General features: G+C 41.3%; 2 protein-coding genes across 7 annotated transcripts in view; both read right to left on the reverse strand.

Annotated features, from left to right (window-relative positions):
• Positions 1-26123, reverse strand: part of DHRSX (dehydrogenase/reductase X-linked) — a 240934-nt gene that overhangs the window by 169074 nt on the left and 45737 nt on the right. For 3 of the 5 annotated variants that reach the window (XM_060233911.1, XM_060233908.1, XM_060233907.1), the window contains exon 1: positions 20627-20775. The exons of 1 other annotated variant lie outside the window; for it this stretch is intronic. Coding sequence is in view for 3 of the 4 variants with exons in the window: in XM_060233908.1 (XP_060089891.1) it covers positions 20627-20738 (112 nt within the window). In the remaining variant the exon portion in view is untranslated. Of the gene's footprint in view, positions 1-20626; positions 20776-26123 lie in introns of those variants that run through there. One more of the 5 variants, XM_060233909.1, reaches the window with a different exon arrangement.
• Positions 6684-26123, reverse strand: part of ZBED1 (zinc finger BED-type containing 1) — a 65152-nt gene continuing 45712 nt past the window's right edge. The window contains exons 1-2 of one of the 2 annotated variants that reach the window (XM_060233906.1): positions 20627-20775; positions 6684-9960 (exon numbers count right to left, since the gene is read on the reverse strand). In XM_060233906.1, the coding sequence (XP_060089889.1) occupies positions 7824-9950 (2127 nt within the window). In that variant the 5' untranslated portion in view covers positions 9951-9960; positions 20627-20775 and the 3' untranslated portion in view covers positions 6684-7823. Of the gene's footprint in view, positions 9961-20626; positions 20776-26123 lie in introns of those variants that run through there. The other variant, XM_060233905.1, reaches the window with a different exon arrangement.

Below are 26123 nucleotides of genomic sequence, written 5' to 3' on the forward strand. Positions count from 1 at the left end.
CTTATACGCACAAAAACTTTACAGTAAACTATCCTTTAAGGTTCTTGTATGCATGCATGCAAAAAAAAACCCTCTTCTTCCCAGAGGCATAACAAGGTGGCATTAACTTAAAATTGATTATCTCACTGCATTTGGTTGACATGTTGTGAAACACAGTTTCACGCTTTCATTCATTTTATCCCTACTTTATGACTCTTCATGTTGTGAAGTCACAATTAGATTACCTTCATATCCCTTCTTCCAATAAATACCAGATTTTAAACAGAACTGAATGAAGTGAAATGTTAATACAGTAGTCTAGTCTGGTCAGGCGGGCAGGCTTAAAGAGACAGAAAAGAAACCTTTGAGCAAGTTTGAGGAAGGGGGTGGGACAAAGCTGAACAGCTAAAGAGAAAAAGCTAAAGAACAGGAAGACAGTATAAACAGGCACTGGAAGTACGATTATCTGTGGATAGTTCACAGCTTTGGAAAAACAACTGGGAGATGGAGCAACAGCTCAGTGTGAGAGTACATAATAAGCATGCAGAATGTCCCTAATTCAGTCTCTAGCATGATCACTTAAATTATCTCCAGGCAAGGTGGAACAAAACCTTAGACCAGTGGTTCTTGAATTTTCTGAAGTGAGATAAATTTCAAAACTCGCTGCCCTTTCAAGACCTACTTGCAAAGTAACTACACATTTCTTCCCTCCTCAGCATAAAGAAACAACATTGTCACATCATATAACACTAAACAAGTTTTTATTTCATTTTTCAAGTTTAGTATTGGGTGGGTGGGTTTGCTCCTGAGCAACAGGTTGTATTTCATGGTTACAAAATGAAGCCGGGCAAAGGCTAATAGAGTTTTGTCAAGAGAACAAGCTGGTCATAGCGAACACCCTCTTCCAACAACCTAAAAGGCGACTCTACACGTGGACATCACCTGATGGGCAACACAGAAATCAGATTGATTATATACCCTGTAGTCAAAGATGGAGAAGCTCCTTACAGTCAGCAAAAACAAGACTTGGGGCTGACTGCGGCTCAGATCATGAGCTACTCATCACAAAATTCAGGCTTAAACTGAAGAAAACTGGGGAAGCCATTAGGCCATTCAGGTTTCACCTTGATCACATCCCTTATGAATATACAGTGGAGGTGAAGAATAGGTTTAAGGAACCAGAGTTGATAAGAGTGCCTGAAGAACTATGGACGGAGGTTCGTGACATTGTACAAAAGGCAGCAATCAACACCATCCCAAAGAAAAAGAAATGCAAGAAAGCCAAGTGGCTGTCTGATGAGGCTTTACAAATAGTTGATGAAAGAAGGAAAGCAAAAGGCAAAGGTGAAAAGGAAAAATTCACCCAACTGAATGCAGATTTCCAGAGAACAGCAAGGAGAGATAAGGAGACCTTCCTGAAGGAACAATGTAAATCAATAGAGGAAAATAATAGAATGGGAAGGACAAGAGATCTATTCAAGAAAATTAGAGAAATCAAGGGAACGTTTCGTGCAAAGATGGCCATGATAGACAAAAATGGTAGGGACCTAACAGAAGCAGAAGAGATCAGGAGGAGGTGGCAAGAATACACAGAAGAATTATACAAGAAGGATTTCAGTGTCCCGGACAACCATGACAGTGAAATCAATGACCTTGAGCTGGACATCCTGGAGTGTGAAGTCAAATGGGCTTTAGAAAACATTACTAACAACAAAGCGAGCGGAGATGATGGTATCCCAGTTGAGCTATTCAAAGTACTAAAAGATGATGCTGTTAAAGTGATGCACACATTATGTCAACAAATTTGGAAAATACAACAGTGGCCACAAGATTGGAAAAGATCAGTTTATATTCCAATCCCAAAGAAGGGTAATGTCAAGGAATGTTAAAACTATCGCACCATTGCACTCATTTCACATGCCAGCAAGGTCATGTTAAAGATCCTATAAGCTAGGCTTCAGCAGTATGTCGATCGGGAACTACCAGAAGTTCAAGCTGGGTTTCAGAGAGGTAGAGGAACTAGAGATCAAATTGCCTACATTCAAAGGATTATGGAGAAAGCATGGGAGTATCAGAAAAACGTCTATTTCTGCTTTATTGACTATGCTAAAGCCTTTGATTGTGTGGATCACAACAACCTGTGGCAAGTCCTTAAAGAGATGGGAGTACCAGACCACCTCACATGTCTCCTGAGAAACCTGTATAAGGGTCAAGAAGCAACTGTCAGAACGGGAAATGGAACAACTGATTGGTTTAGAATGGGAAAAGGAGTTCAACAAGGATGTATATTGTCACCGTGCTTATTTAATTTATATGCAGAGTACATCATGCGGAATGCTGGCCTGGATGAAACACAAGCCGGAATTAAGATTGCCAGGAAAAACATCAACAACCTCAGATATGCAGATGACACTACTCTAATGGCAGAAAGTGAGGAGGACCTAAAGAACCTCTTGTTGAGGGTGAAAGAAGAAAGCACAAAAGTAGGCTTGAAACTCAACATCAAAAAAACTAAGATCATGGCATCTGGCCCCATCACACCTTGGCAAATAGAAGGGGAAGACATGGAAGTAGTGACAGACTTCACATTTCTGGGATCCAAGATCACTGCAGATGGTGACTGTAGCCATGAAATTAAAATACGTTTGCTCCTTGGGAGGACAGATAAGGCAAACTTGGGCAGTATAATAAAAAGTAGAGGCATCACCCTGCCAACAAAAGTCTGTATAGTCAAAGCGATGGTATTCCCAGTAGTAATGTATGGCTGTGAGAGCTGGACCATAAGGAAGGCTGAGCACAGAAGAATAGATGCTTTTGAGATGTGGTGCTGGAGAAGACTCTTGAGAGTCCCTTGCACTGCAAGAAGATCTAATCAGTCAGTCCTAAGGGAGATCAACCCAGACTGTTCCCTGGAAGGTCAGATGCTGAAGCTGAAGCTTAAATACAAATGAGAAGGGAGCACTCCCTGGAGAAGATCCTGATGCTAGGAAAGACAGAAGGCAAAAGAAGAAGGGGACAGCAAAATATGAGATGGCTGGACAGTGTTACCGATGTAACAAACACAAATTTGAGCAGACTTCAGAGGATGGTGGAAGACAGGAGGGCCTGGCGTGACTTTGTCCATGGGGTCGCAAAGAGTCGGACTCGAATGTGCAACTGAACAACAACAACAAACACATATTTTGCACAGGCAAACCAAATTTACTACTGAACCCCCACCCCGATCCTTCTTCCATTCCTAACTCTCCCTGTTCCTCCTTCTCCCACCTGGCCTCAGAACCTGAGAGAAAGAGAACATAATGATCCATTTTTTGGCCCTGACCCACAATTTGAGAACCACTACCTTTGCCCCAAGGCCTTGGAGAGCTGTAAGTCAGTATGGGATAGAAGGGCTTAAGGGTCAGTTAAGGTACCTTCCTGTGTTAAGGAGAAACCTAGTGTCTTCTGCAAAGGAAATTAACAAAGTGAAAGGCGACATCTGCTGTTCAGCGGCAGATCTGAGGATTTTTGTAGCTGGGCTAGAAAACAGGATATGGAAATGAGAGAGTCAATCATTTTATAATATTCCAGTCATTGTATAATATAGTTGTAGGAACATCTAAGAAACAAAAGCTGGGTATCTAGTTGCAATGAACTACGACAACAAAAGCCTTTGTGTTTTAACATTTCAGCTTGAGATCAAATATATTTGATATTCATGAACCTGCATCCTTATTCAGATTAATACCACTGTTTCATCATGCACTTTCTAAGAATCTTTAGCTGCTTATTATTGAACTACTGGAAAAAATAAGTACAGATCAAACACAATTACAAACATGTTCCTTTATCCAGCTATAACTAAAACCTCTATAACTAAAACAATATTCACCAGCCTTGTCCCACAAATTCTAATGATTTGCATTTTATATGAACATAAGAACATAAGAGAAGCCATGTTGGATCAGGCCAATATATATATATATATACACACACACATATACACACTGTGGCTAATAGCCACTGATGGACCTCTGCTCCATATTTTTATCTAACCCCCTCTTGAAGCTGTCTATGCTTATAGCCGCCACCACCTCCTGTGGCAGTGAATATGGTTGCTATACAAGAAAATTTGCATTGTGTCAGCAATCACATAAATGGAAGTAGACATTTTTTACACAGGATTCATTATGAGCAAATGTTTTGGATCTGTATTGATCATATTCCATGTAGAATATATTACTGAACATGGAGGTTCACATTTAGAAACTACCATCAGAAGCTATGGAGAATCTTGATAACAGCCTCAAGAATGAATAATTAATGAGGAATATTTAAAAACGGGAGCATATCATTACTTCTCTCAATAAGAACAGAACTGATGATATCTTAAGGCTTTGTTGAACTGAAACAACTGCTCAGAAGAGCATGCTTAAGTGTGTCAGTCTACAATGAATTGAAAGTTTAAGAGCTATGTTGAAGTTCTCAGGCTTCTAAAAAGCTTCTGAAGACTTCTAGGAAATGGCCAACTTTTGCCTCAGCCATTAATACAGTGATAGAGGCATCTTTTGTCTCAAGCATGAATACAGTCACAAAAACAGAAGAACATGACTGAGTCACAACCAACTCATGACAGCCTAATCTATGGAGCATTACAAGCAAGAGAAGAGCAGAGGTGCTTTGCTGTTGCCTCTCTCCATGTACCAACCGCAATCTTCCTTGGTGATTTTCCATCCAAAAATTAATCATGGCTGACTCTATTTAGCTTCCAAGTTCTTATGACTAAACTGGACTATTCAGACTGCTAATTTTAAAAAAAGATATCAGTGTTTAGTCAGGGAAAGAACTATGCTAGAGGTGAAAGGAAACTCCAAGGAACCTAAAAATCCTTCCAAATTTCAGTGTGAAAGAGGGCATTTTCATGTGCAGACCTCACAGGAACTAAACATTCATCAATTTGCAGGGTGGTGGTAAGAGGAGAGAAGTTAACAAAAGTCAATTTTTGAAGTGAAATTTACTTCAGTTTCACAATGCCCCTTAGGAAAAAGTACAAAATAGACTTAACTAGAACATTCAAACTTCCATTTACCTATTCTTAAATGGATAACAGAATAAAGACCACGCAAAGCTGAGCACACTTAAGCCAACTGGGATCACTAGTTCAAGCAGCTTTAAGCCTGTTCAAGCCCATGCTGCATTACAGCCATTGTATAATATACTAGGTCTTGCCAAAAGTACACTAAACACAGGGCCACCAACAGAGGGGGACTGGGGGGACAAAATTCAGAGAGCCCGTCAGCTGGACCTGAACCCAGCTCAACCAGATCTTGCAAAGCAGTAGTTACGGGTGTTGCAGCAAGATAAAACAACCATTCCCTCTCTTTTCCTTAACCTCTCCCTCCTTCCCACACTTTTCTCATTAATTTCTATCTTCCTCCATCTAATTTTTCTGTGCCCTTCCCCTCTTATTTTCATTTCTTGGTCTCAAGATCTTCTCATCCCTATTCTGCTTAGCAACAAAATGTACTTAAGAGTAGTATAGCATTATAAGATATACTAGCATTATACCATATAGTAGTACAGTTAATATTATGAACAGAAGGGATAAGAAGAGTTAATATTTCCCCATGATCTAACAAAGTAGCAAAAGGATGCTTCCCCCCCTCCTTTACCCTTTCCATAGCATGGTAATAGAATACTAATCAGTTTTAGTGGTTATGCATGAGGAAGTTACCACTCTGAGTTTAGCCACTGGAATGTTAATCATTATTGTACTGGTGGAAGATCTAATCACTCTTTGTAAAGACTACTTTGCTAAATGACAAATGATGTAATTTTTAATATCATTAAAATTAGATTTATAACAAATACCACACCATGTCTTTCTCCCCAATGAGGACCCAAAGCTGCATTGTTCTCCTGTTCTCCATTTTAACCTCACAACAACAGCCTTGTGAGGTAGATCTGGGCTGGGAGTGTGTCACCCAGCAACATTCCATGGCAGGCTGCAGATCTGAGAGACCCATGACAAATTGTTTAAAAGCTCTCTTATTACATGTTTTCTGTCATGAAGATAATCTGGTTCAGAGTGTCCCAGTTCACTTTATTTTTGACACTGTAACTTCTATCATTGTTCTGGGGTTAGTGGCCAGTTTTCATTATTTTCTAAATTTGCCTGCAAAGGGACCCTTTGCTTCAGTTGCAATGCCTGTCACACAATATGGTGTAGTGGTAGTTTTGTCTCACACAGGCTAGAATTTTCCCATACCTATCAATTTTGGCCATGGAATTCTTACAATCATCCTGAAGCTGGTAGACAATTTTGACTTTTGTTATGCCTGCCCATTGTAGTGTAGTGGTTAAAGTGCTGGACTAGGATCTAGGAAATCCAGGTTCAAATCCCCACTGCTGGGTGACCTTGGGCCAATCACACTCTCTCCACCTAACCTACCTCACAGAATTGTTGTGAGTAGGGGTTTTTTTGGAGCAGGAACTCCTTTGCACATTAAGCCACCACACCCCTGATATAGCCAATTCTCCAAGACCTTACAGGGCTCTTAATACTGGACCTACTGTAAACTCAAGGAGGACTGGCTATATCAGAGATGTGTGGCCTAATATGCAAAGGAGTTCCTGCTACAAAAAAGAGCCTGGTTGTGAGGATAAAATGATGTAATCCACTTCGGGTAGAAAGGTGGAATATAAACAAAGTAAATAAATAAATAAAACATAGGTCGATTCTTTTATTCATGGTAAGAGCAAGCAAAGTGATTTGTTTTGTTATGATATTTGGTTTAGATCAGGGTTATATGGGAGGGCCCAGATGGAATCTTTGTTCATGGACCCATGGTGACTCTTGGCGGCCCCACACTGGGGTCTGTGCTCAAGAATCGGGTCTTTGCTCAATCTTAAATATTTGTACAGGTGTTATATCCTTTAACACACAAAAAGAAAATCACAATTTGCAGTGTAGAAGCTATTACTACAGCCAGGGCTCTTTTTCTAGCAGGAGTTCCTCTGCACATTAGGCCACTCCCCCTGATGTAGTCAATCCTCCTGGAGCTTACAGTAGGCCCTGTACTAAGAGCCCTCTAAGCTCTTGGAGGATTGGCTACATCAGGGGGATGTGCCCTAATATGCAGAGGTGCTCCTGCTAGAAAAAGAGCCCTGATTTACAGCCCAGCTTAAATGTGTTAGTGCAGTGAATTCACATGTTCATTTTACTTTCAGTTACCTGACGCACAGAACCTCAACAGCATGTATCAGGAATCTACCATATCCACCAGGACAAAAAGAAAGAGAGAGACAGAGAGAAAGCATAGGCACATATGGCTTCCAACACAAAAATTAATCTACCAGGGAATGCTACATGTAAAGCAATCCATTAAAATTAATAATTCCTGATGATTTGACGCATTGTGAGAACAAATTTTTAAAACAAAGCTTTTAAGACTTAAAAGTTCTACTTCAGATAGCTTTACAAGCAAGTTAGAACAATCCATTAAGTCTTCATTCAGGGAATCCCTCAATAAGGTAAAAAGTGCTGCATAAATTGCTTACAAGTTACCCTTTGACTTCAATTATTTAACTTCTGTTTCCTACCAAAGACAGCAGAAACTGAGCCAGAGTTTCATGAGAATTAATTTGCAAGCCTGTCTCATTGTTTTGGACTCAAAGGTCACAGCAATGACTTACGACAGGAGTCATACATTATTTATACACACACTCACACACATATTATATATACTTATGACAAAAGCTATGTGACATCATTCACTATTTACATTATTATCATGAGAAATTAAATTTGATAATTTAAGACAAATGCACTCTCTAATGCTTAAAAAGTACCAGATATATTCAAATTATATGAAGCTACTATCTCGCATGTTGAAGAAATTGTTTATATTTGCTGTGTCACTTAAATTAATACTTTGCTCCTGTTCCAAGCCCCACTCCCCTTCATCTTCTTCTTCCGGTTCTGCCTCAGACCCATTTCGAGAATTCTCATACAAAAAGATCTGCTCATCTACATGAGCTGGAGCCAACCTGTTCCTCTTAGCACTAACAACATTGGCAGAAGAGCCAAAAAGGCGCTCAGGGAAAACTCTTGAGGCCACAATGCACCAGTACTTCTGAAGTACCTTTGGTAAAACAGGAAATAAAGCTAGTCTGTCAGACCACCACTTTAGTGGATCCTCATTTAGCCCAAGCACTTTTTGGGACTTGAAATTGCTCAGTTCTTCAATTATTTGTGCATGCCACTCCTCTTGGTCTTCAACACCCCCTGTCTGGCAGAAGATTTCTGCAAGCATATTATTAATAGCACTGGTAGGGGGAGGCGGAGAAGCAACTGCCACTTTTTTCAATGGTGGCTCTTCAGAAACTGCAAAGAACTGTTCTTCAGGCCTAAATGTGTTCTCTTTCACTTTTTCTAGCACACTTTTTGCTTCCTCTACTACTCTGTTTTCAACCTGCTGCCTTTCAAACACAGAAAGAAAGGGTAATTTCTTGTATCTCGGGTCCAAGAAAGTTGCAACATTAAGAAACATATCTATCTCAGGTGTATGCTGGTATGTTGTAGCTAATTCTTTAGCAATCACTTCCTTGGCCATGCTAATTTCTTTCAAGTCATTTTCTTTGATACTTAATGTCGTATTTAGCAGCATGTGCAGGAGGGGTTTCACCATACTTATGGTTGGATATTTGGAAGCAGACAGCATCTCAGCAACCTGCTTGAATGGCTGGAGTAGCTCCACCAAGCCTTCAATTGTATTCCATTCACTGGCTTCCAACATGAGATGGTGATTGTTGCTGTCCTCCACAAGGACAGAAGCAATAGTGAACTGTTGCTCTTTAAGACGTTGCAACATAGCAAGTGTGCTACCCCACCAGGAAATACGATCGCTCACAAGCATGCAGTGCATACTGTTTTGCTGCTTCTGCTTCTCACTCAACATGTACATGGCTACCGCAGATTGCTGAAAATATTCTACCAGTTTACAACATCTGGACAGGAGACTAGACAGTTTAGGAAGCTGAAAAGCTTGCTGAATCCCTGCATTAAAAGTCTTCCCCAAGCAAGGCATCTGCACTAGAATGTCCAGAAGAGCGCAAGCTTTTGTTATGTCTTTCCCATAGTCTGTCGTTGCACCAAAAACTTTTGTATTTATTCCCCATTCAATGAATATTTCATAAAGGACTCGCGTAATAGTCTCTGCAGTGTTTTCTTCTGGCACTTCAAATGTTTTTAAACACCTGGAATTAGCAGACAGGCAGTTAGATGAGCCATTGCTGAGAAAATGAACTGACAGTGTTACGTAGGATCTATTCTGGTTTTCACTTCTCCACATATCAGTGGATATGCCACACCACAGGATATCAGTAAGTTCTTTTAGCACAATATCCCTAACAGCGTTGTATTTTTCAGGAATCGCTTTTGTGCAGAAATACTTCCTGCAAGGAAGTTCATATCGGGGGTCAGCAGTCCTCAAAAGATTCCTGAATGTGGGTTCATCTACAATAGAAGGAGGATATAAGCCCTCACATATTAGACTGATCACGGCAGACGTCAGTTCCTGATGCTTTTTGTTCTCATAGTTGTGACTTGTCTTCATAATTAAGGTCTCCTGAACAACCTGCTGAGATGATTCTGGCTTGAGTTTTAAAAATGCAGTTGCAAAGGCCTCCCGCATTTGCTCAGTGTTACTTTTCACAAATTCACAGAATTCATCAGGATGATTCTTTTCAAGATGATAAGAGAGGTTGGACGTATTTCCTGAATAGGCAATCTGCGCCATGCAAATACGGCAGTAAATTTTCTTCCACTGTAATATACATCCTTCTGCATTGGTATCAAAGCCAAAGTATTTCCAGACTTTACTCTTTGCTCTTGGATGGGCCACTAACTTTAGGTCTGATGGTGAAGTTTCCAAACTTTTATTCTCCATTGCTTCTTGGCCACTGTCCCAATCTTTTGACTCTTCACTCATTAATGAGTACCTGATAAAGGCAGCAGATAAACATAAAATGAGAAAGCACAAGTCTGTCACCTATGTGAAGTCAGTGCTTCTGTGAATAAACACAACCTACCTTATTTTTAATATATTAATGTGTTTTGAGAGTAGCCCCATAACCCCTTTGTAAAGTGGGACAACATGACAGCATTGTACAGGTATGTATGTATGATGCCCACCCCACCCCCCGGTCTACTTCCCTCCATCAGAGACAAGATTTTCCCTCCATTTTCCTTTCCCTTTTGAGACTGAGCTGCCCTAGTTGCCTGTTTTCTTCTTTCCTGAAGAAATCTGGCTGTCCTACCTTGTCACAGTATGATATTTTGGCTGTTTGCTCTGCCGAACCTGAGGTAACGAATGGGAGCCCCCTTTACCTTATACAACTTAAATGGCACTCAATAAGTTTTTATACTCCAAATTATATTCACCACAGAGGGAAAAAGTCTGGTGAAATCCAGGATAACATTTCTGTGATAATTCACTATAAATAACTCAGAGGTAAAACCTGTACATGCATAGACTTTAGTTCTTATATTTCAAGCTAATGAGAGCTTCTTAAGCTATTCAGTTACTTAAAATCTTTATGCTGAGAGGCTTTTGTTTCACTGTTTTCCCAAACACTCCAGCACACTTTCTTTGAGTATTCTTTGACTCTTTTGGTTTCCAAAAGGCTGGTACACACTTTACAGTACCCAAATCCCTTCTCTTGAAACACCAGTACTCATCTTGAGTTTTTAACTGACTCTTAAGGTCTCCAAACACAGTTTCTAACCACACCAGACAAAGGATCTCTGTACTCTTCAGAGCTAACTCCCCTATTTGAGCGGGTGGTAGTATTATTATTTAATAATAATAATAATTAATAATAATTTAATAATAATAAGTTAATTGTTCCATCCTGGCTCACAGCAGACTCTGGACAATGTACATCAAATGTATCATAAAAGAAATATACAAATTTAAAACTAATACAATAAATAAAATTAAAAGTTTTTCAAAATGTTCCAGATGGTGTCCCATGAGTTTTTTGTTCAGTTAGGACTATCAGAGCATCATAGGGAGGGAGGGGGGAGAGAAATTACAAAGCGTGGAGTGGGGAGTGGGAAAGGAGAGGTGCCAGCCTATGACAAACTACGGCTGTCCTCAACCAAAGGCCTGGAACATCTCTGCCTTATAGGCTCTGCAGGTAAGGAATTTTCTTCTCTCTAGAAGAATTGCCTTTCCTTGGCCCAAATGGGAATGTCTGCCCACTTCCCAAACTTCCCTGCCAACTTTCCCCCAATTCTTGATCTTTATCAACTAATTCTGAAATCAGACTGAATCCTCCTCAGCATCCAGTTCAGAAGTCTTTATTTGCTCAGATGATGCTAACCAATCATATCTCTTGGAACAGCCTGTCACTCAAGGCTCTCTGAAGAATTAACTCTTCACAGTCCTTTCTGTTTACACAGCACTTTAAGGCTTTTAAAATTGCAGTCTGTCAAAGCATGAATTCAACTTGCAGACAAAGACTTGATTCAATGTAATACTACACAGCACTACAAAGAAAACTAGAAACAAACCATCAGTTTTAATTCATGCTGATCCCTTTTGCTCAAGGAAGTTATTCCACTGAGGAGAACAGCTCAATGTTAATGAGTGTGAGAATTCTGGTTGTTCTTGGAAGCCAGCCAAGCTTCATTACCACTTCAATCCCACCCCTTCTCCAATCATGGGAAATGGACAAGTCAAGGTGCTCTGAGCAGTATTTGGAAGAATGAAGTAGAATGTGAGGTCAGGAACACTCATATAGCTGAGAGCTTCAACAGAGAGCTTCACAGGAACCACACGGACTATCTCTTGCTCTACTCCATGGCTCCAGCTTAAGAAAAGGGCTTATCAGCTGATTACAGACCGACACTTCGGGCCGACTCAGAGACGCCTCTGAAGTCGGCCCAAAAAAATCCCTGCAGATGGCAACATCTGCTGCCTCTCCCCATCCCGCACTCATCCCATCCTCCAGGCCGCTGGGATGGGATGGGGCCGCTTCACCAGAGGCCCTGTGGAGACTCCAGGATGGCTCTTTTTGAGCCGTCCCCATTCGGGACGCCTCCAAGCCGCCCCAGAATGCTCGTCTGTTCTCAGCCATCATGTCCACAGGAAGGAAAAACAATGTTCAACATGAAAGTACATTTGTAGCCTCCTGAAAATGTTTAGCCTCTTGTCTGTAGTTTCAGAAGGTAGCCATGTTGGTCTGCACTATAACAGCTGGATTCAAGCTCAGTATTACCTTAGGGCCCTACAAGATTTTCAGAGTATAAGCTTTCTTGAGTCAGAGCTCTTAGGGTACCTGGCAAAGGGAGCTTTGGCTCTCTCAGAAGCTTACATCCTGAAAATCTTCTTGGTCTTTAATATGCTACTGGACTCGTCTAGCTGGTTTGTAGATGAATACTTTCATGACCACCTGTTGTAAGAATTACTTCTAGGGGAAGTGGTAGATAAGCTTTTGTAAACTGAGAGTTGATTGTCAATCTCCTCCCTCCACGCCATCTTTCTGAGGCCAACAACTAATATTTGTGCAGACTATAGCACCACTGTGGGGGACAATAATGGGAGTAGCCAGACTGGCCTACTAGAGCCTGTGTATATTTTTTGGGGGGAGGGGGTATTTAAAATGGGCTATTGATTCAAACATGTGAGCAACTAAAGCATAATCTTTTAAAGAATTCTCTTGCTGTACATTCTCTCCCATCCATCAATCTCTACTGCATCCAGAAAAAAGGAAAGCTGCTACTAGTCAGATTAGACAATACTGACCTTGATGTGGTCAGTACTCACCTTAATAACAGAGTACAAGGCAACATCATATGTTCACATGTGCTTTTTTATGACTGCAGCCTATGCCATTCTCTGAACCAATATTATTCAGTTACTGAATTTATGTACAAGAAATTTCATCATCAAAATTTGCAGCAATACATGAGGGTTTTGGGGCCTATTTCTTTCTTACAGCATACTTTGGCACTTCGAAAGGAACAACGAAAGTCACAGTTCTCACTAATATTAAGTACTGCTGACTATGAAACAAATTTAATTGGGGTTTAGACAAGGGAAACAAAAAAATCAGACAAGAAACAGTTTTAAAAAATAGTATTCTTGTAGAGGAACCAAAAAATCCCTCTAACATTTACTATTGAGGATGGCAAGACTTTCCACACTCTTAACCCCACAAACACAGAGACTTCAAAAATCACTTACAACTGTCTGAGGAAAAGAGAAAACATAGAGGAAGCCATCCAATCTAACTTGCCCACCACAAGAAACTCAGCTTTCTTCTCTACTTGACAGCCTTATATTTAATGATGGTAGATGAGACAAGCCTGCTACTGACAAATCAAGCCATTAATCTGCAGATTACTAACAGGGACTGCCAAAATCACACCACACTTAAAACAAAGCATAAGCACACTTAACACAGGGTACCTGGTACCCTTTTTAATTTTTTTACTCATTAACAGGAGCAGTGCCGACTAGCATTTCAGATGCCTGCATGATTAGAGAAGCTGACTTCCAGTCCACAGAACCTCAGACTCTTCTGTCAACAGTCTGATCCTATTTTACAAGCATTATACTTGCCAGATTCCATGTAGGAAGATGCCTGGTGTCATTAGAAGATGAATGCAATTTGCAAGTGTGGTATGTATAAGAAACAGAACAGGGCCATTTGTTGGTGCTGGCGGGGGGAGCAACAGTGGGAAGGCTTCTAGTGTCCTAGCACCACTGATGGACCTCTTGATGGTACCTAGTTTTTTGGGCCACTGTGTGACACAGAGTGTTGGACTGGAAGGGCCACTGGCCTGATCCAACATGGCTTCTCTTATGTTCTTATGTTCCTAAGAATGCATCCTAAGAAAGAAGCTAGTAACTGTTTACACTTAGAATCATTAACTAATAACAAGAGTCTACTTATATACTGCTTGCATTTGGACTGTCGATCTAATAGACTTTTCCAATGAATTCAGGGTACAATACATCTGAGCAACCATGTGATAAACTAGGACCATTCAGCAAGCTTCATAGCAGGCAGAATGAGAACATGAGTCTGGATCTCCCAAGTTCCAATCTAACACTCTAACCACTACACCACTATCTTAGGCATACACTCTGGTAGTAGGTAATGTTGAAGATTTCTGCCTAAGACCCTGGAAAGCTTGCTGCCAGAGGGTATACCTTACAGAATTGTAATGTACATCAATTTGTTTGTGGTAATCTAATAATTTGGATTTTATGTACAGTGTTGGTGCACAGTTCCTTTGGATTACTGTTCTTGTGGCTGGGTAGCTCATCTTTGTGTTCCTGTCTAGAGAGTAGACTTTGGGAAACATGTGACTTATTCAGCCTGTCCTGCACAGCCTGAATTGGCTGCCAACAGAGTTCCAGATCCATTTCAAGGTGCTGGTTTTAACCTTCAAGGCCGAGCGGACAGGGATCAACCATATTTATGAAATATCTGAGCAGACCCAGGGTAATCATGAGACCATCTCAATATTGTTTTACTGGTTTTAATTGATATAATTTTAGATTCAATTTATTGTACTTATATGTGGTTTGTTCTATGAAGTTTTATGCTGTAACCTGCCCTGAGTCCGCAGGAAGGACAGGATAGAAACTGAATAAAATAACAATAAATAAAATAACAATAAATAAATAAAATAATAACATAAATAAATAAAATAATAACATAAATAAATAATAACATAAATAAATAAAATAATAACAATAGATAAATAATAATAAATAAAATAATAATAAATAAAATAATAATAAATAAAATAACAATAAATAAAATAATAAAGCAGCTTTATTTGAGCATGTGAACTATGAGAGTCTACAAACGGGCTCTTTATTCATCCAGCAGCAACACATTTACTTCAGAAATGAGGGTAAAAAACTGAAGGCCCCTCAACTGAACAGAATCTGGTCAGAAGCCACTTCACTGCCCCTCAGAATTTTCCTGCTTATCACTGGTTCTGCACAACTTTGGCACCTGTTCAATTCCCACCATTTTCCTATGCCATTTAAACCTGTGCTGCTGCCACCACCTTCACAGCCCCTCCACTCCAGCTATGTTCTTGAAACCCAACTACATTAATGCAATCTTTGTTTTTCATTGGATATTCAAGGCTAGCAATGAAAAGAAGCCAATAATAATTTCTTAATGCAAAGTAACTATTCTAACAGGTTGTTTGAAACCCTTTACATATATGTGTGTTACATGCCATCAAGTCACTTCCAGCTTATAGTGACTGTATTTAATAATAACCTCAAAAATGCCCTATCCTTAACAGCTTTGCGCAGGTCTTGCAACTGAGGGCCACAACTTCCTTCATTGAATTAATTCATCTCAAATTGGATCTTCCTGTTGCCTTTAACTCTACATATACAAAATTGCAATTATATTTGCTGCTGAACTAGAGACTGCCACTCTTGCCTGAACGCCATTGCTTAAAAATGGTTCTTTGCTGATTAATATCTGTGCTTGAAAACATGTCAACAGAAATTATTGACTAATATCGTTCTGCTATATCATTTCCAAAGGTGCAACAGTTTAATAGACCCCTCATGTTTTCTCACAGCTTCTAAGCAAAGCTGACAAGAGAAAATATTATGATGCATTATGCAATATACGCTAGTTTGAACAGATCCATATTAAGAAGACTCATATCAGCATCTTCTTTGTTTTTAAGTGCCTTCATTTCAGTCCATGTCAAGGTGTTTCAAGGATGATTAGACATTATAATTCAGCTAGAGAGTGTATCTTGGAATACAGAGAATCCTGGAAGCAAGAGAAAGGAGACCAATATAATAGCTGACAGGCTTTGGTACTTAACAAGAGTGTAGAATCCACAGTAGTGTAACAAACTGGCTAGAAAAAAACCCTTAGTTCAGAATTAAGATGTGCTCTGTAGTCACCCATCTTCCGTTTTGTACCTGTATAACTTTAGCTATAACAAATTAATGTTGTCTCTGTCCTTCTGTTCTCCAGTTGGTTAGTTAAGCAATGGGGAAAAGAAGAAACTTGCTGATGTCCCATTTGCCCTGCCACCATCCACTTTCCTCCCTGGACCACAGATGAAAGATACTACTGGCTTCTGGACAATCTCATGAGGTAATACAAAACATACACAAACATTCCACCCTTATCACTTTATGGGCCACATACAATCCCAGAGATAGAAAAAGTCACAGGTAACAGGCATCTGGAACTACCCAGATATCCTTTATGCTGAACAGGCCTATCCCACTATATACTTCCTGCTGTAAGTACTGTGCTATAATGTAGATACATTTCTGACCCTTGACCTTCAGATCTGGAATAGTAAAAAAATAAGCATGTTATCTGAAAATTGTATGGAGTCAGAATCTTGTAACAACCGGCAACAAAGCCACTTACAGATGTCTTCCCCTCAAGAGTCTTCACTATAAAATACATGCACATGTTTCACATCCAATGTAGCAGCTTTATAAGTGATATAATTCCTATTGATACATACTGGGGGAAAACTTCAAGGTAAGAAGGAAACTCTGGAATTTCTTAAACAACAGGCTAATGTAGAATAACCACAGAAATCAAAATAAGATATGAATACACATTAAATTTGCAAAGACTTAATGCACGGTCAAAGAGAAGAGTGCCCTCATTTATGTTTTTAAAAATTAAGATGGTCCAACAAGAACAGTTTAAAATATAACTCAACCAACCTGATGCAAGAACTTTACAGCTGAAACTCTCCATATAGGTTATGAGAATTTAATTCCTACAGATAATTCCTCCCACTATTAGAGGGCAAACACTCCATATACTAAAGCAGGAGTGGCAAAACTTGCTTAACGTAAGAACCACTTAGAATGAACATCAGATGTTTGAGGGAGGGAGAGCAAGAAAGGAGAGGGAAGAGAAGAAGAGGTGGAAAGAAAGCAATTTTAAATGCATTCTTCAAGCTGGCCAACAAGGCACTTGGAGGCTTCAACAGCCATACAATATATGTGAAAGAGCCACATGTGGCTCCTGAGCCGCAGTTTGGCCTTCCTGTACTAAATTATCTAAACTGAAAGCAAGTTCTAGGGATCCAGTCATATGGGTACATTTTAGTCTCTGTACAACAGAAGATGTGGCATCCATGTCCCTTTATAGGGTAAGCAGCTGCTTTCTTCTAGAAAAATGTACGTAAGTCTAAGCCTGACATGAAACAAGTTAACCAAACTGCATCATAGCAGGAATGTTAATACAGAATAAATTCCCCCAGACATACAGGTTTGATTTCAGCACTTTATGAAATTTTACGTACACTGTGAAATTTTGTAATTAAACTCTTCAGCGCTGCCACCAGCACCACTGAAGCGGCAGTTTCAATCCAAAGCATACTTAGAAGAAATGGAAATATCTTCTATAAAACCTCTTTGTGGGACAAAGAAATAGAGAAATCAATATGGTTTTACTCTATAGTCTTTTTTTTCATACTCCTCACTTAGAAGGAAATACGCACAGTATATCCTTTAGAACCATTGCAAACTGAACAAAATGAAGTATCACTGCTTACTAAAGCGACATGGAATGGCATCAGCACTGCCTGATCCACACTGCAGTTTCAGAAAATCTCCTGTCTGCTCTCATAGATGCTAGAAAGAATACTTAAAAGATACTAGAAACAACATGCCAAGAATTCCCACCATTTTTTTTTTTAAAAAAAAACCTCTTATCATATATGAGGGAGCTTGTTTGGGATTGAGACCTTTGAGGTGTTAGGCTCTGCCATATACCCAAAACCTATGAGTGCAGCCATACACCTGGAAAGAGCCTTTTAGAAATACTGGAAACTCCCAACATATTCTCTAGGTAAGGTTTTAGCATGAGTCCAATTCCAGTTGCCATAAAATAAACCCACCCTTTTAATAAGAATGATTTTTTTAAAGACTCTTACTTTATTTTGATGCTCAGAATAGTAGTTGAATATATTTCTTATCTTTCTGATCCTTTTTATGAGAGTTCTGATGAAAGACTGTTTGCAAAATAAAAGTCTATGAAATATTAATTATTTTAAGAGGAGAAGAATTTTTAGAAAAGGTTGCAATACTGTACAATATTGAAAGGAAGGAAGCTGAAAGTCAAGGGAAGTACATGCTAAAAAACATGCATTTTAAAAATTAATTCAGACAACTATGTACAAAGCAGGAATATACAGTAAAACTTTAGAATCAGAAGAATGAGAGATCTAGAATGAAGAAACAAACTTGAATTACATTTATATTTCTGTGATATTAGTTACTGGAACACAGGGCAGTAAACACAGAGGTTCAAGATAGGCAATTTTGTTTACAACGACACCTACTGATACACTGTTCAGTACCATCATGAAATGTACTTATTTACAGCATTTCTCTGAAAGTGGACTCATATAACTGCCACTCTTGTTTAATGCTAACTTCATGATTTCTACAGCCTATTTTATTTTATTTTTACAGCTGGCAAAAATTAAGAAGAGTTTAACTAGCTTGGAGTATTGTGTTTCTTTCTATTAGCTGCTTATATAAACAGCACTATCCAGTTATACAAGCTACATTTAAAGATCTCAAAGCATTGCAATATGTTTAGGTTACAGTATTTTTTGCACCATAAGACTCACTTTTCCCCCCCAAAAAAGTGGAGGGAAAAGTGTGTGCGTCTTAAGGAGCGAATACTGCAAAAAATTCACACAAATGCCTCTAAATTCACACAAACGGCTCTAAAAACTAGCTGCGTCTTATGCTCAGGTGCGTCTTATGGAGCGAAAAATACGGTAAATTTTGCATTTATTTCTGATTTTCTCCAATATCCATTTTTTCTCAAACTGATAAAATGGCCATTCCCTGATTTCAAGATGTCTCAGAACACTACATTTCTGAATATGTGTATTAAATATTTACTACTATAAAATCATTCAAGAATAGTAGAACAGTAGAACTGTCACACAAGAAGGTCAAACAAATATTGGTTTGGAAACTTTCCTGAGGACCTATTTCCAAATAGTTGTTTAGATCAAGATGCCAGGCCCAAATACTGCTCAAGATGTTGACAGTCAGGAAGAACAAGTAATTCTTCTAATATGTGGATCTACCACACATAGGGAAAGGCACTGTAACCCTTCCTCTAACCAGCAGCCAAATCCATAAAGTTCCTTACTCATAAAATAATATTAAAAAGGCGAGCATGGGGTATTTCAAGTACAGGCTAGATTATCTTGGTGTGTTGTTCACATGCCCACCACATTCATACTTCAAGTGGGTTGTTAAAGAATTAAAATGGGTGCAATGTTTAAGAAAGGCTCCATTCTTCCGATGTTGATCACCAAGGTACTTTTCTCCCACCAAGCCTGAGGATCAAAACCCTGCCATCATTCTGTGAGTAAACTGCCTGCAGCAACAGCACTGATTAAATTAAGCAAAGGAGGATTCAGCTCCCCTTGCTAACATGCTACTTTTCATGTCAAAGGGCATCCAAAAAGAGTTGCAGTTTCACCCGTTGAAACAGACCCCCTGTAAGCAATAGAAACAGCAAGCGGGGGGGGGGGGGGTAACAGCAGACAGATAACATTAACTGTTTATTTCATCTACTTTAGACCACATTTTCATAACCAAGAAACTTTAATTTCAGTTTGAATTTCAGTAAGAAAGTACTGCTAATTTGCATGGTGATAGGAAGAAACCCTGCAAATCTTTTCAATGCTAGGTAGGTTACAGTATATGTCAGCCACTTTCGGTTGAGCATTAAAGAGTAAGCATGGACAATCCAGCGACAGCTGTACCTAAATCATGCAGAGGAAGCCTATGTGTTAGTACCAAGGAAGGCATGGACTCCTCCTCCAGAACGTGAACTAGGGCTAAAAACCTTGATTAGCAATAAGACCCTTTCAGATTTACATCTAAAGTACAATAAAAGTCAAGGGATGTCAACTACCTTTTTTGCATACATGAGACACGGGCTATTTAGTAAGCACTAGGCATGATTTAGGAGACCACTGCGTAAACCCGTTTTAGCATCAGATGTGCCCAGGAGGTCCACGTACCGATGACAGTGAACTAGCAGCAGTTCAGAGAGGAACCTAGGGAAAGCAGCTGCAGTTACTGCCACCGAACTCTAGTCTTGCCCCGGAGCTGCAGGCTGGAAAGGGGGCGTGAGCCCGTTTGATATGGATCGGAAAGCATTTGGGAGACCAAGTGGGCAGCGCCTGTAGGGCAGTTTCTACCCATCTAGCTTTGCCTTTGCTCTGCAATATAAGGCCCAAGGATGAGAAGTCCCTTCTGGGTAGTTTACTAGGCAAAGTGAAAAGCACGGGCATGTTTTGCTCACCCCGCCTTCTTTGACGAGAGTAGTCAGACTGAGTGGCACAACAGCATTTTAAATCATCTCTACTGGATGGAATGCCGGCAACACTTGCCAACCCCAGCTGTAAAGAGGGTGGGGGGGAGGTCAGAGTCTTGACAGCCGCTTTTTATTTTTCTTCTACAGATCACGCGATGAACTCTCACCGGGTGGCGAGGCACCGCAACGCACCCAAGTTTCGTTCGGCACTAAGCAAAGATTTGCCCAGTTTCCGCAGCCCCGAAGGACAGAGTATGGCGCGAAACCCACTAACCTGGCTTGAAAGGGCAGCCCGGGCGAAGGCGGCGGAGCAACTGATGCAGCACGACGTGGAAGGCGATACAATAGACTCGCAGAGCAGGCAGAAACAGAGACAATAGCGACATGGCTGCCTCGCAGCGCTGTGGTTCTCTTGCCGCTGCCGCCGCCGCCACCGCCGCCGCCTCCTCGCCCTCTTCCTGGGCGCGGAGAAAGAGCCTTGGCCTCAGCCCCCAACACTAGGATGGCCACGCCTCCAGAGCTAGACGCCTCGGAGCTCAGCGATGTGCGGCCACACCCAGCGGAAGCGAAAAGAGAAAGTGCCCGCCTCTGCTGCCTCCTCCTTTGCTGTGCGGCCCTCCTGCTTTTTTCTGGGCATGTGCACAATTCGCTTCGCGGGCTCGGAGCAAAAGGTGCTCAGGGTGTGTCCCCCCCCCCCTTTGCCAGTTCCTCTTAGACTAGCTTTGACAACGTGTTGAAGTAGACTTGCATTGCATATCGTTGGAGCTACAGAACGAAATCCCGATAATTAATGACACGCCGGCACTAAAGCTTCTAGCTGCCTCTTCCTGCCAGTATACGCTATCTTGTTTGTTTACTCCAAGTCCGACTGGATGCCAGTCCCCAGATGCCAGCGGGGGTTCCCTGGTTTTTAAGGTTTCTCCCAGCGCCAGTCAGCTAGCCGGCGGCAGGGGATCCCGGCCCCCAACAGTCAAAAGAACATAAGAGAAGCCATGTTGGATCAGGCCAATGGCCCATCCAGTCCAACACTGTATCACACAGTGGCCAAAAAAATTATAGCCACTGATGGACCTCTGCTCCATATTTTTATCTAACCCCTCTTGGTGGCAGCTTGTATGCTTGTAGCCGGCACCACCTCCTGTGGCAGTGAATTCCACATGTTAATAACCCTTTGGGTGAAGAAGTACTTCCTACTATCCGTTTTAACCTGACTGCTCAGCAATTTCATTGAATGCCCACGAGTTTTTGTATTGTGAGAAAGGGAGAAAAGTACTCCTTTCTCTACTTTCTCCATCCCATGCATAAACTTCTATAATCTCACCCCGCAGTTGAGGTTTCTCCGAGCTAAAGAGCCCCAAGTGTTTTAACCTTTCTTCATAGGGAAAGTGTTCCAAACCTTTAATCACTCTAGTTGCCCTTTTCTGGACTTTTTCCAATGCTATATCCTTTTTGAGGTGCGGTGACCAGAATTGTACACAGTACTCCAAATGAGACCGCACCATCGATGTATACAGAGGCATTATGATACTGGCTGATTTGTTATCAATTCCCTCCCTAATAATTTCCAGCATGCCGTTGGCCTTTTTTATTGCAATTGCACACTGTCTTGACATTTTCAGTGAGTTATATACCACAACCCCAAGATCTCTCTCTTGGTCAGTCTCTGCCAGTTCACACCCCATCAACTTGTATTGGTAGCTGGGATTTTTGGCCCCAATGTGCATTACTTTGCACTTGGCCACACTGAACCTCATCTGCCATGTTGACGCCCACTCACCCAGCCTCAACAGATCCCTTTGGAGTGCCTCACAATCCTCTCTGGTTCTCACACCCTGAACAATTTAGTGTCATCTGCAAACTTGGCCACTTCACTGCTCACTCCCAACTCTAAATCACTTATGAACAAGTTAAAGAGCATGGGACCCAGTACTGAGACTTGCAGCACCCCACTGCTTACTGTCCTCCACAGCAAAGACTGCCCATTTATACTCACTCTCTGCTTCCTAATAATTAGCCAGTTTTTGAACCACAAGAGGACCTGTCCTTTTACTCCATGACTCTCGAGCTTACTAAGGATCTTTTGATGAGGAACTTTATCAAAAGCTTTCTGGAACATCTATTGGGTCTCCTTTGTCCACATGTTTGTTCACCCCCTCAAAGAAATGTAACAGGTTAGTGAGGCAAGCTCTTCCCTTACAGAACCCATGCTGAGTCTTCCTCAATAACTTGTGTTCATCAATGTGCCTACTCATTCTGTCCTTGATAATGGTTTCTACCAACTTTCCCGGTATTGAAGTCAGACTGACTGGCCTGTAATTTCCCGGATCTCCTCTGAAACCCTTTTTAAAGATAGGGGTGACATTTGCTACCTTCCAGTCCTCAGGAATGGAGGTAGATTTCAATGACAGATTACATATTTTTGTCGGGAGATCCACAAGTTCAACTTTGAGTTCTTTCAGAACTCTTGGATGTATGCCATCCAGACCTGGTGACTTATTAGTTTTTAATTTGTCAAGCAGTTGTAGGACCTCCTCTCTTGTCACCTCAATCTGACTCAGGTCTTTCAACACCCCTTCCAAAATAAGTGGTTCTGGAGCAGGCAAACACTTCTCATTTTCCACAGTGAAGACGGAGGCAAAAAATGCATTCAGCTTCTCAGCCATTTCCCTATCCTCCTTCAGTAATCCTTTTACCCCTTGGTCATCCAAGGGCCCCACTGCCTTCCTGGCTAGTTTCCTGCTTCTAATATACTAGGAGAAATTTTTATTGTTGGTCTTTATGTTTTTTGCAATATGCTCCTCATAGTCCCTTTTTGCATGCCTGATCACAGTCTTGCATTTGATTTGCCACAGCCTGTGTTCTGTTTTATTAATCTCACTTGGATGAGCTTTCCACCGCTTAAAGGAGTTCTTCTTACCTTTTACAGCTTCCATTACTTTGTTTGTTAACCATGCAGGCCTTTTCTTATACCTATTTGTGCCTTTCCTAACTTGTGGTATATATTTCATCGGATTCTAGGATTGTAGTTTTAAATAGCCTCCAAGCTTCCCCAAGGGTTTTGACTGTATTTACCTTTCCTTTGTTTCCTCTTCACATGCCTCCTCAACTCAGAGAATTTAGCCCTTTTAAAGTTAAACATGGTTGTGCTGGTCTTTTGGGGCAACTCTCTGTTTATACAAATGGTGAAATCAATAACGTTATGGTCATTGCTCCCAAGCGGTGTGATCACTTTTACATCTCTCACCAAGTCTTGGGCATTACTTAGGACCAAATCCAGGATCGCCCCACCCCTGGTAGGTTCTAAGACCATCTGCTCCATAGCACAGTCATTGAGAGCATCTAGAAACGCAGTCTCTTTCTCTCGACCTGAACACATATTGACCCAATCAATCTGCGGGTAGTTAAAATCACCTATTACGACACAGTTGTTACGTTTAGCCACTATCTTTAATCCTTCCATCATATTATAATTGTCCTCTATGTTTTAATTTGGTGGGCGATAACAAACTCCCATAGTTAAATTTCCTTTTGGGCCCTCTATTTCAACCCAAAAAATTTCTAGAAGGGAATCTAATTCTCTGACCTCAGTCTTACTGGACTGTATACCCTCTCTGACATACAGAGCCACCCCACCTCCAACCCTTCCCTCCCTATCCTTCCTATATAACTTATATCCAGGAATCACCGTGTCCCACTGATTCTCCTCATTCCACCAAGTTTCTGAAATTCCCACAATGTCTATTATTTTCCCCAACATTAAACATTCCAACTCACCAGTTTTACTTTGAACACTTCTTGCATTTGTATACAAACATCTATAGTTTTCCAGGCAAGCTAGGCCTGCAACCTTCCTCCTGCTTCCTCGAGACTTTGACAGACACTCCACTGTTTGTCACCATCTCAGTGGACAACACTGAAAAGTAACAGCTAACCTTTCATCTCTTTGAGATGAGTCCTCCCGAACTAGAGACATTTAATCTCCTGTCGGCTTTTCCCCAAGATCTAGTTTAAAAACTGCTCTGCCACCTTTTTGATTTTAAGCGCCAGCAGCCTGGTTCCATCTGGGGACAAGTGGAGACCATCTCTTTTGTACAGCTCCCGCTTTTTCCAGAAAGCATCCCAGTGCCTAACAAACTTAAACTCTTCGTCCCTACACTATCGTCTCATCCATACATTGAGACTTCTAATTTGTGCCTGTCTCTCCAGCCCTGCACGTGGAACAGGTAGCACTTCTGAGAAGGCTACCTTGGAGGTCCTAGCGTTAAGTCTCCTGCCTAGCAGCCTAAATTTTTCCTCCAGGACCTCACGACTGCATTTCCCCACATTGTTTGTGCCAACATGCACCACGACCATTGGCTCCTCCCCAGCACTGTCTATCAGCCTATCTACTACACGCGTAATGTCCGCTACCTTTGCACCAGGCAGGCAAGTCACCATACGGTCAGTACGTGGTGCCACCCAGCTGTCTACTTGCCTAAGGATCGAATCACCAACAACCAAGACCCCCCCTCTCTCCCTGCCCAGGGATGGTTTCTTGGCGTGAAAGGATACCCGCTCACCACTTGAAGAAAAGGTCCCTTCTGAGGGCACATTCCCCTTATCCTCAGCACGGTGCCCTGTTCCCTCTCAACCCTCATGCTCCCTGGCAGCAACAGGGCTGCCACGTTCAGAGCGAGGCTCATCTAATATGTCCCCAAGAGTCTTCTCCAAGTGCCTAACTGACTGTCTCTGCTTTTCCAGGTCAGTCACCTCAGCCTCAAGGGTACGAACTCGTTCCTTGAGGACCAGGAGCTCCTTGCATCGAGCACACAACCAAGACTTCTGTCCTATGGGCAGATAGTCATACATGTGACACTCAGTGCAAAACACTGGAAAGCCCTCATCCCACTGCTGGCATTCTACCTTCATGATAGCTTTTTTAAAATATACAGTCCCTTTTTAAATCCTGTTGTGTTTATGTGGCTCCCCTTCTGGAGAGTCAACTTACCTTATTGGGAACACAAGGAAAATAGGGATCTGGGTTCCTGGTCCTTACACAGCCCCCAGGCAAAGAGCTACAGGCCAAGAGCCCTTTAGCTCTCGCCCTTTGGCTCATGCCAAAGGCTCGCACCTCTGGCAAGGTGCAGCTTAATAATGCAAAGAGGGTGGGGAACACAGCCACTCCTAATCAATCAGCAACCATCACCTTTAATCACCTTCAGCCCACTCAAACCAAACTGACAGCAGTTCCCCAGCAACCACAAACTCTGGGGCCCCTCTTGAAAAGAACAGAGCTGCTGGCTTCTGTCTTGCGAGAGGCAATTTTGCTTCTTGTAGGGCAGGAAGGTCCGGTGCCCGCTCTTTCCAAGCAGGTGCTGCCAGCTCCCTCATTGCAAGAGGCAATTTTGTCTCTTGCACGGTGAGCACCGAAAGCAGCACCGTGTTGGAAACAGTGGGCGCCATATGCTGTCACCCTGTAAGAAACTGGCATATTATATAGGCATATTGCTATCCATGAATTGACTGTCCGCTGTTACAGGTCAGTAGCAGCTGTAGAGTTAACAAATGATTAAATTACCTATGTTCTAATCTTAGTGGTGGCTCAGTTGATCTGAAACATTATTTGAAGATAGGGTGCAGAATTTAAATGTAATCACATAGTGGCAAATCAGTAGATTAGAAGTAGTGTAATCCATCAAAATCAGGTTTGGAACTTCTGTATACTGAAGTGTTCCACTTTACCAATCTACTGCAGTTGAATTTATTGGATCTGTCACAATTTCTGCATTTTT

This window comes from Heteronotia binoei, chromosome 3 (assembly GCF_032191835.1).
Source record: "Heteronotia binoei isolate CCM8104 ecotype False Entrance Well chromosome 3, APGP_CSIRO_Hbin_v1, whole genome shotgun sequence".
Classification (NCBI taxonomy): domain Eukaryota; kingdom Metazoa; phylum Chordata; class Lepidosauria; order Squamata; family Gekkonidae; genus Heteronotia; species Heteronotia binoei.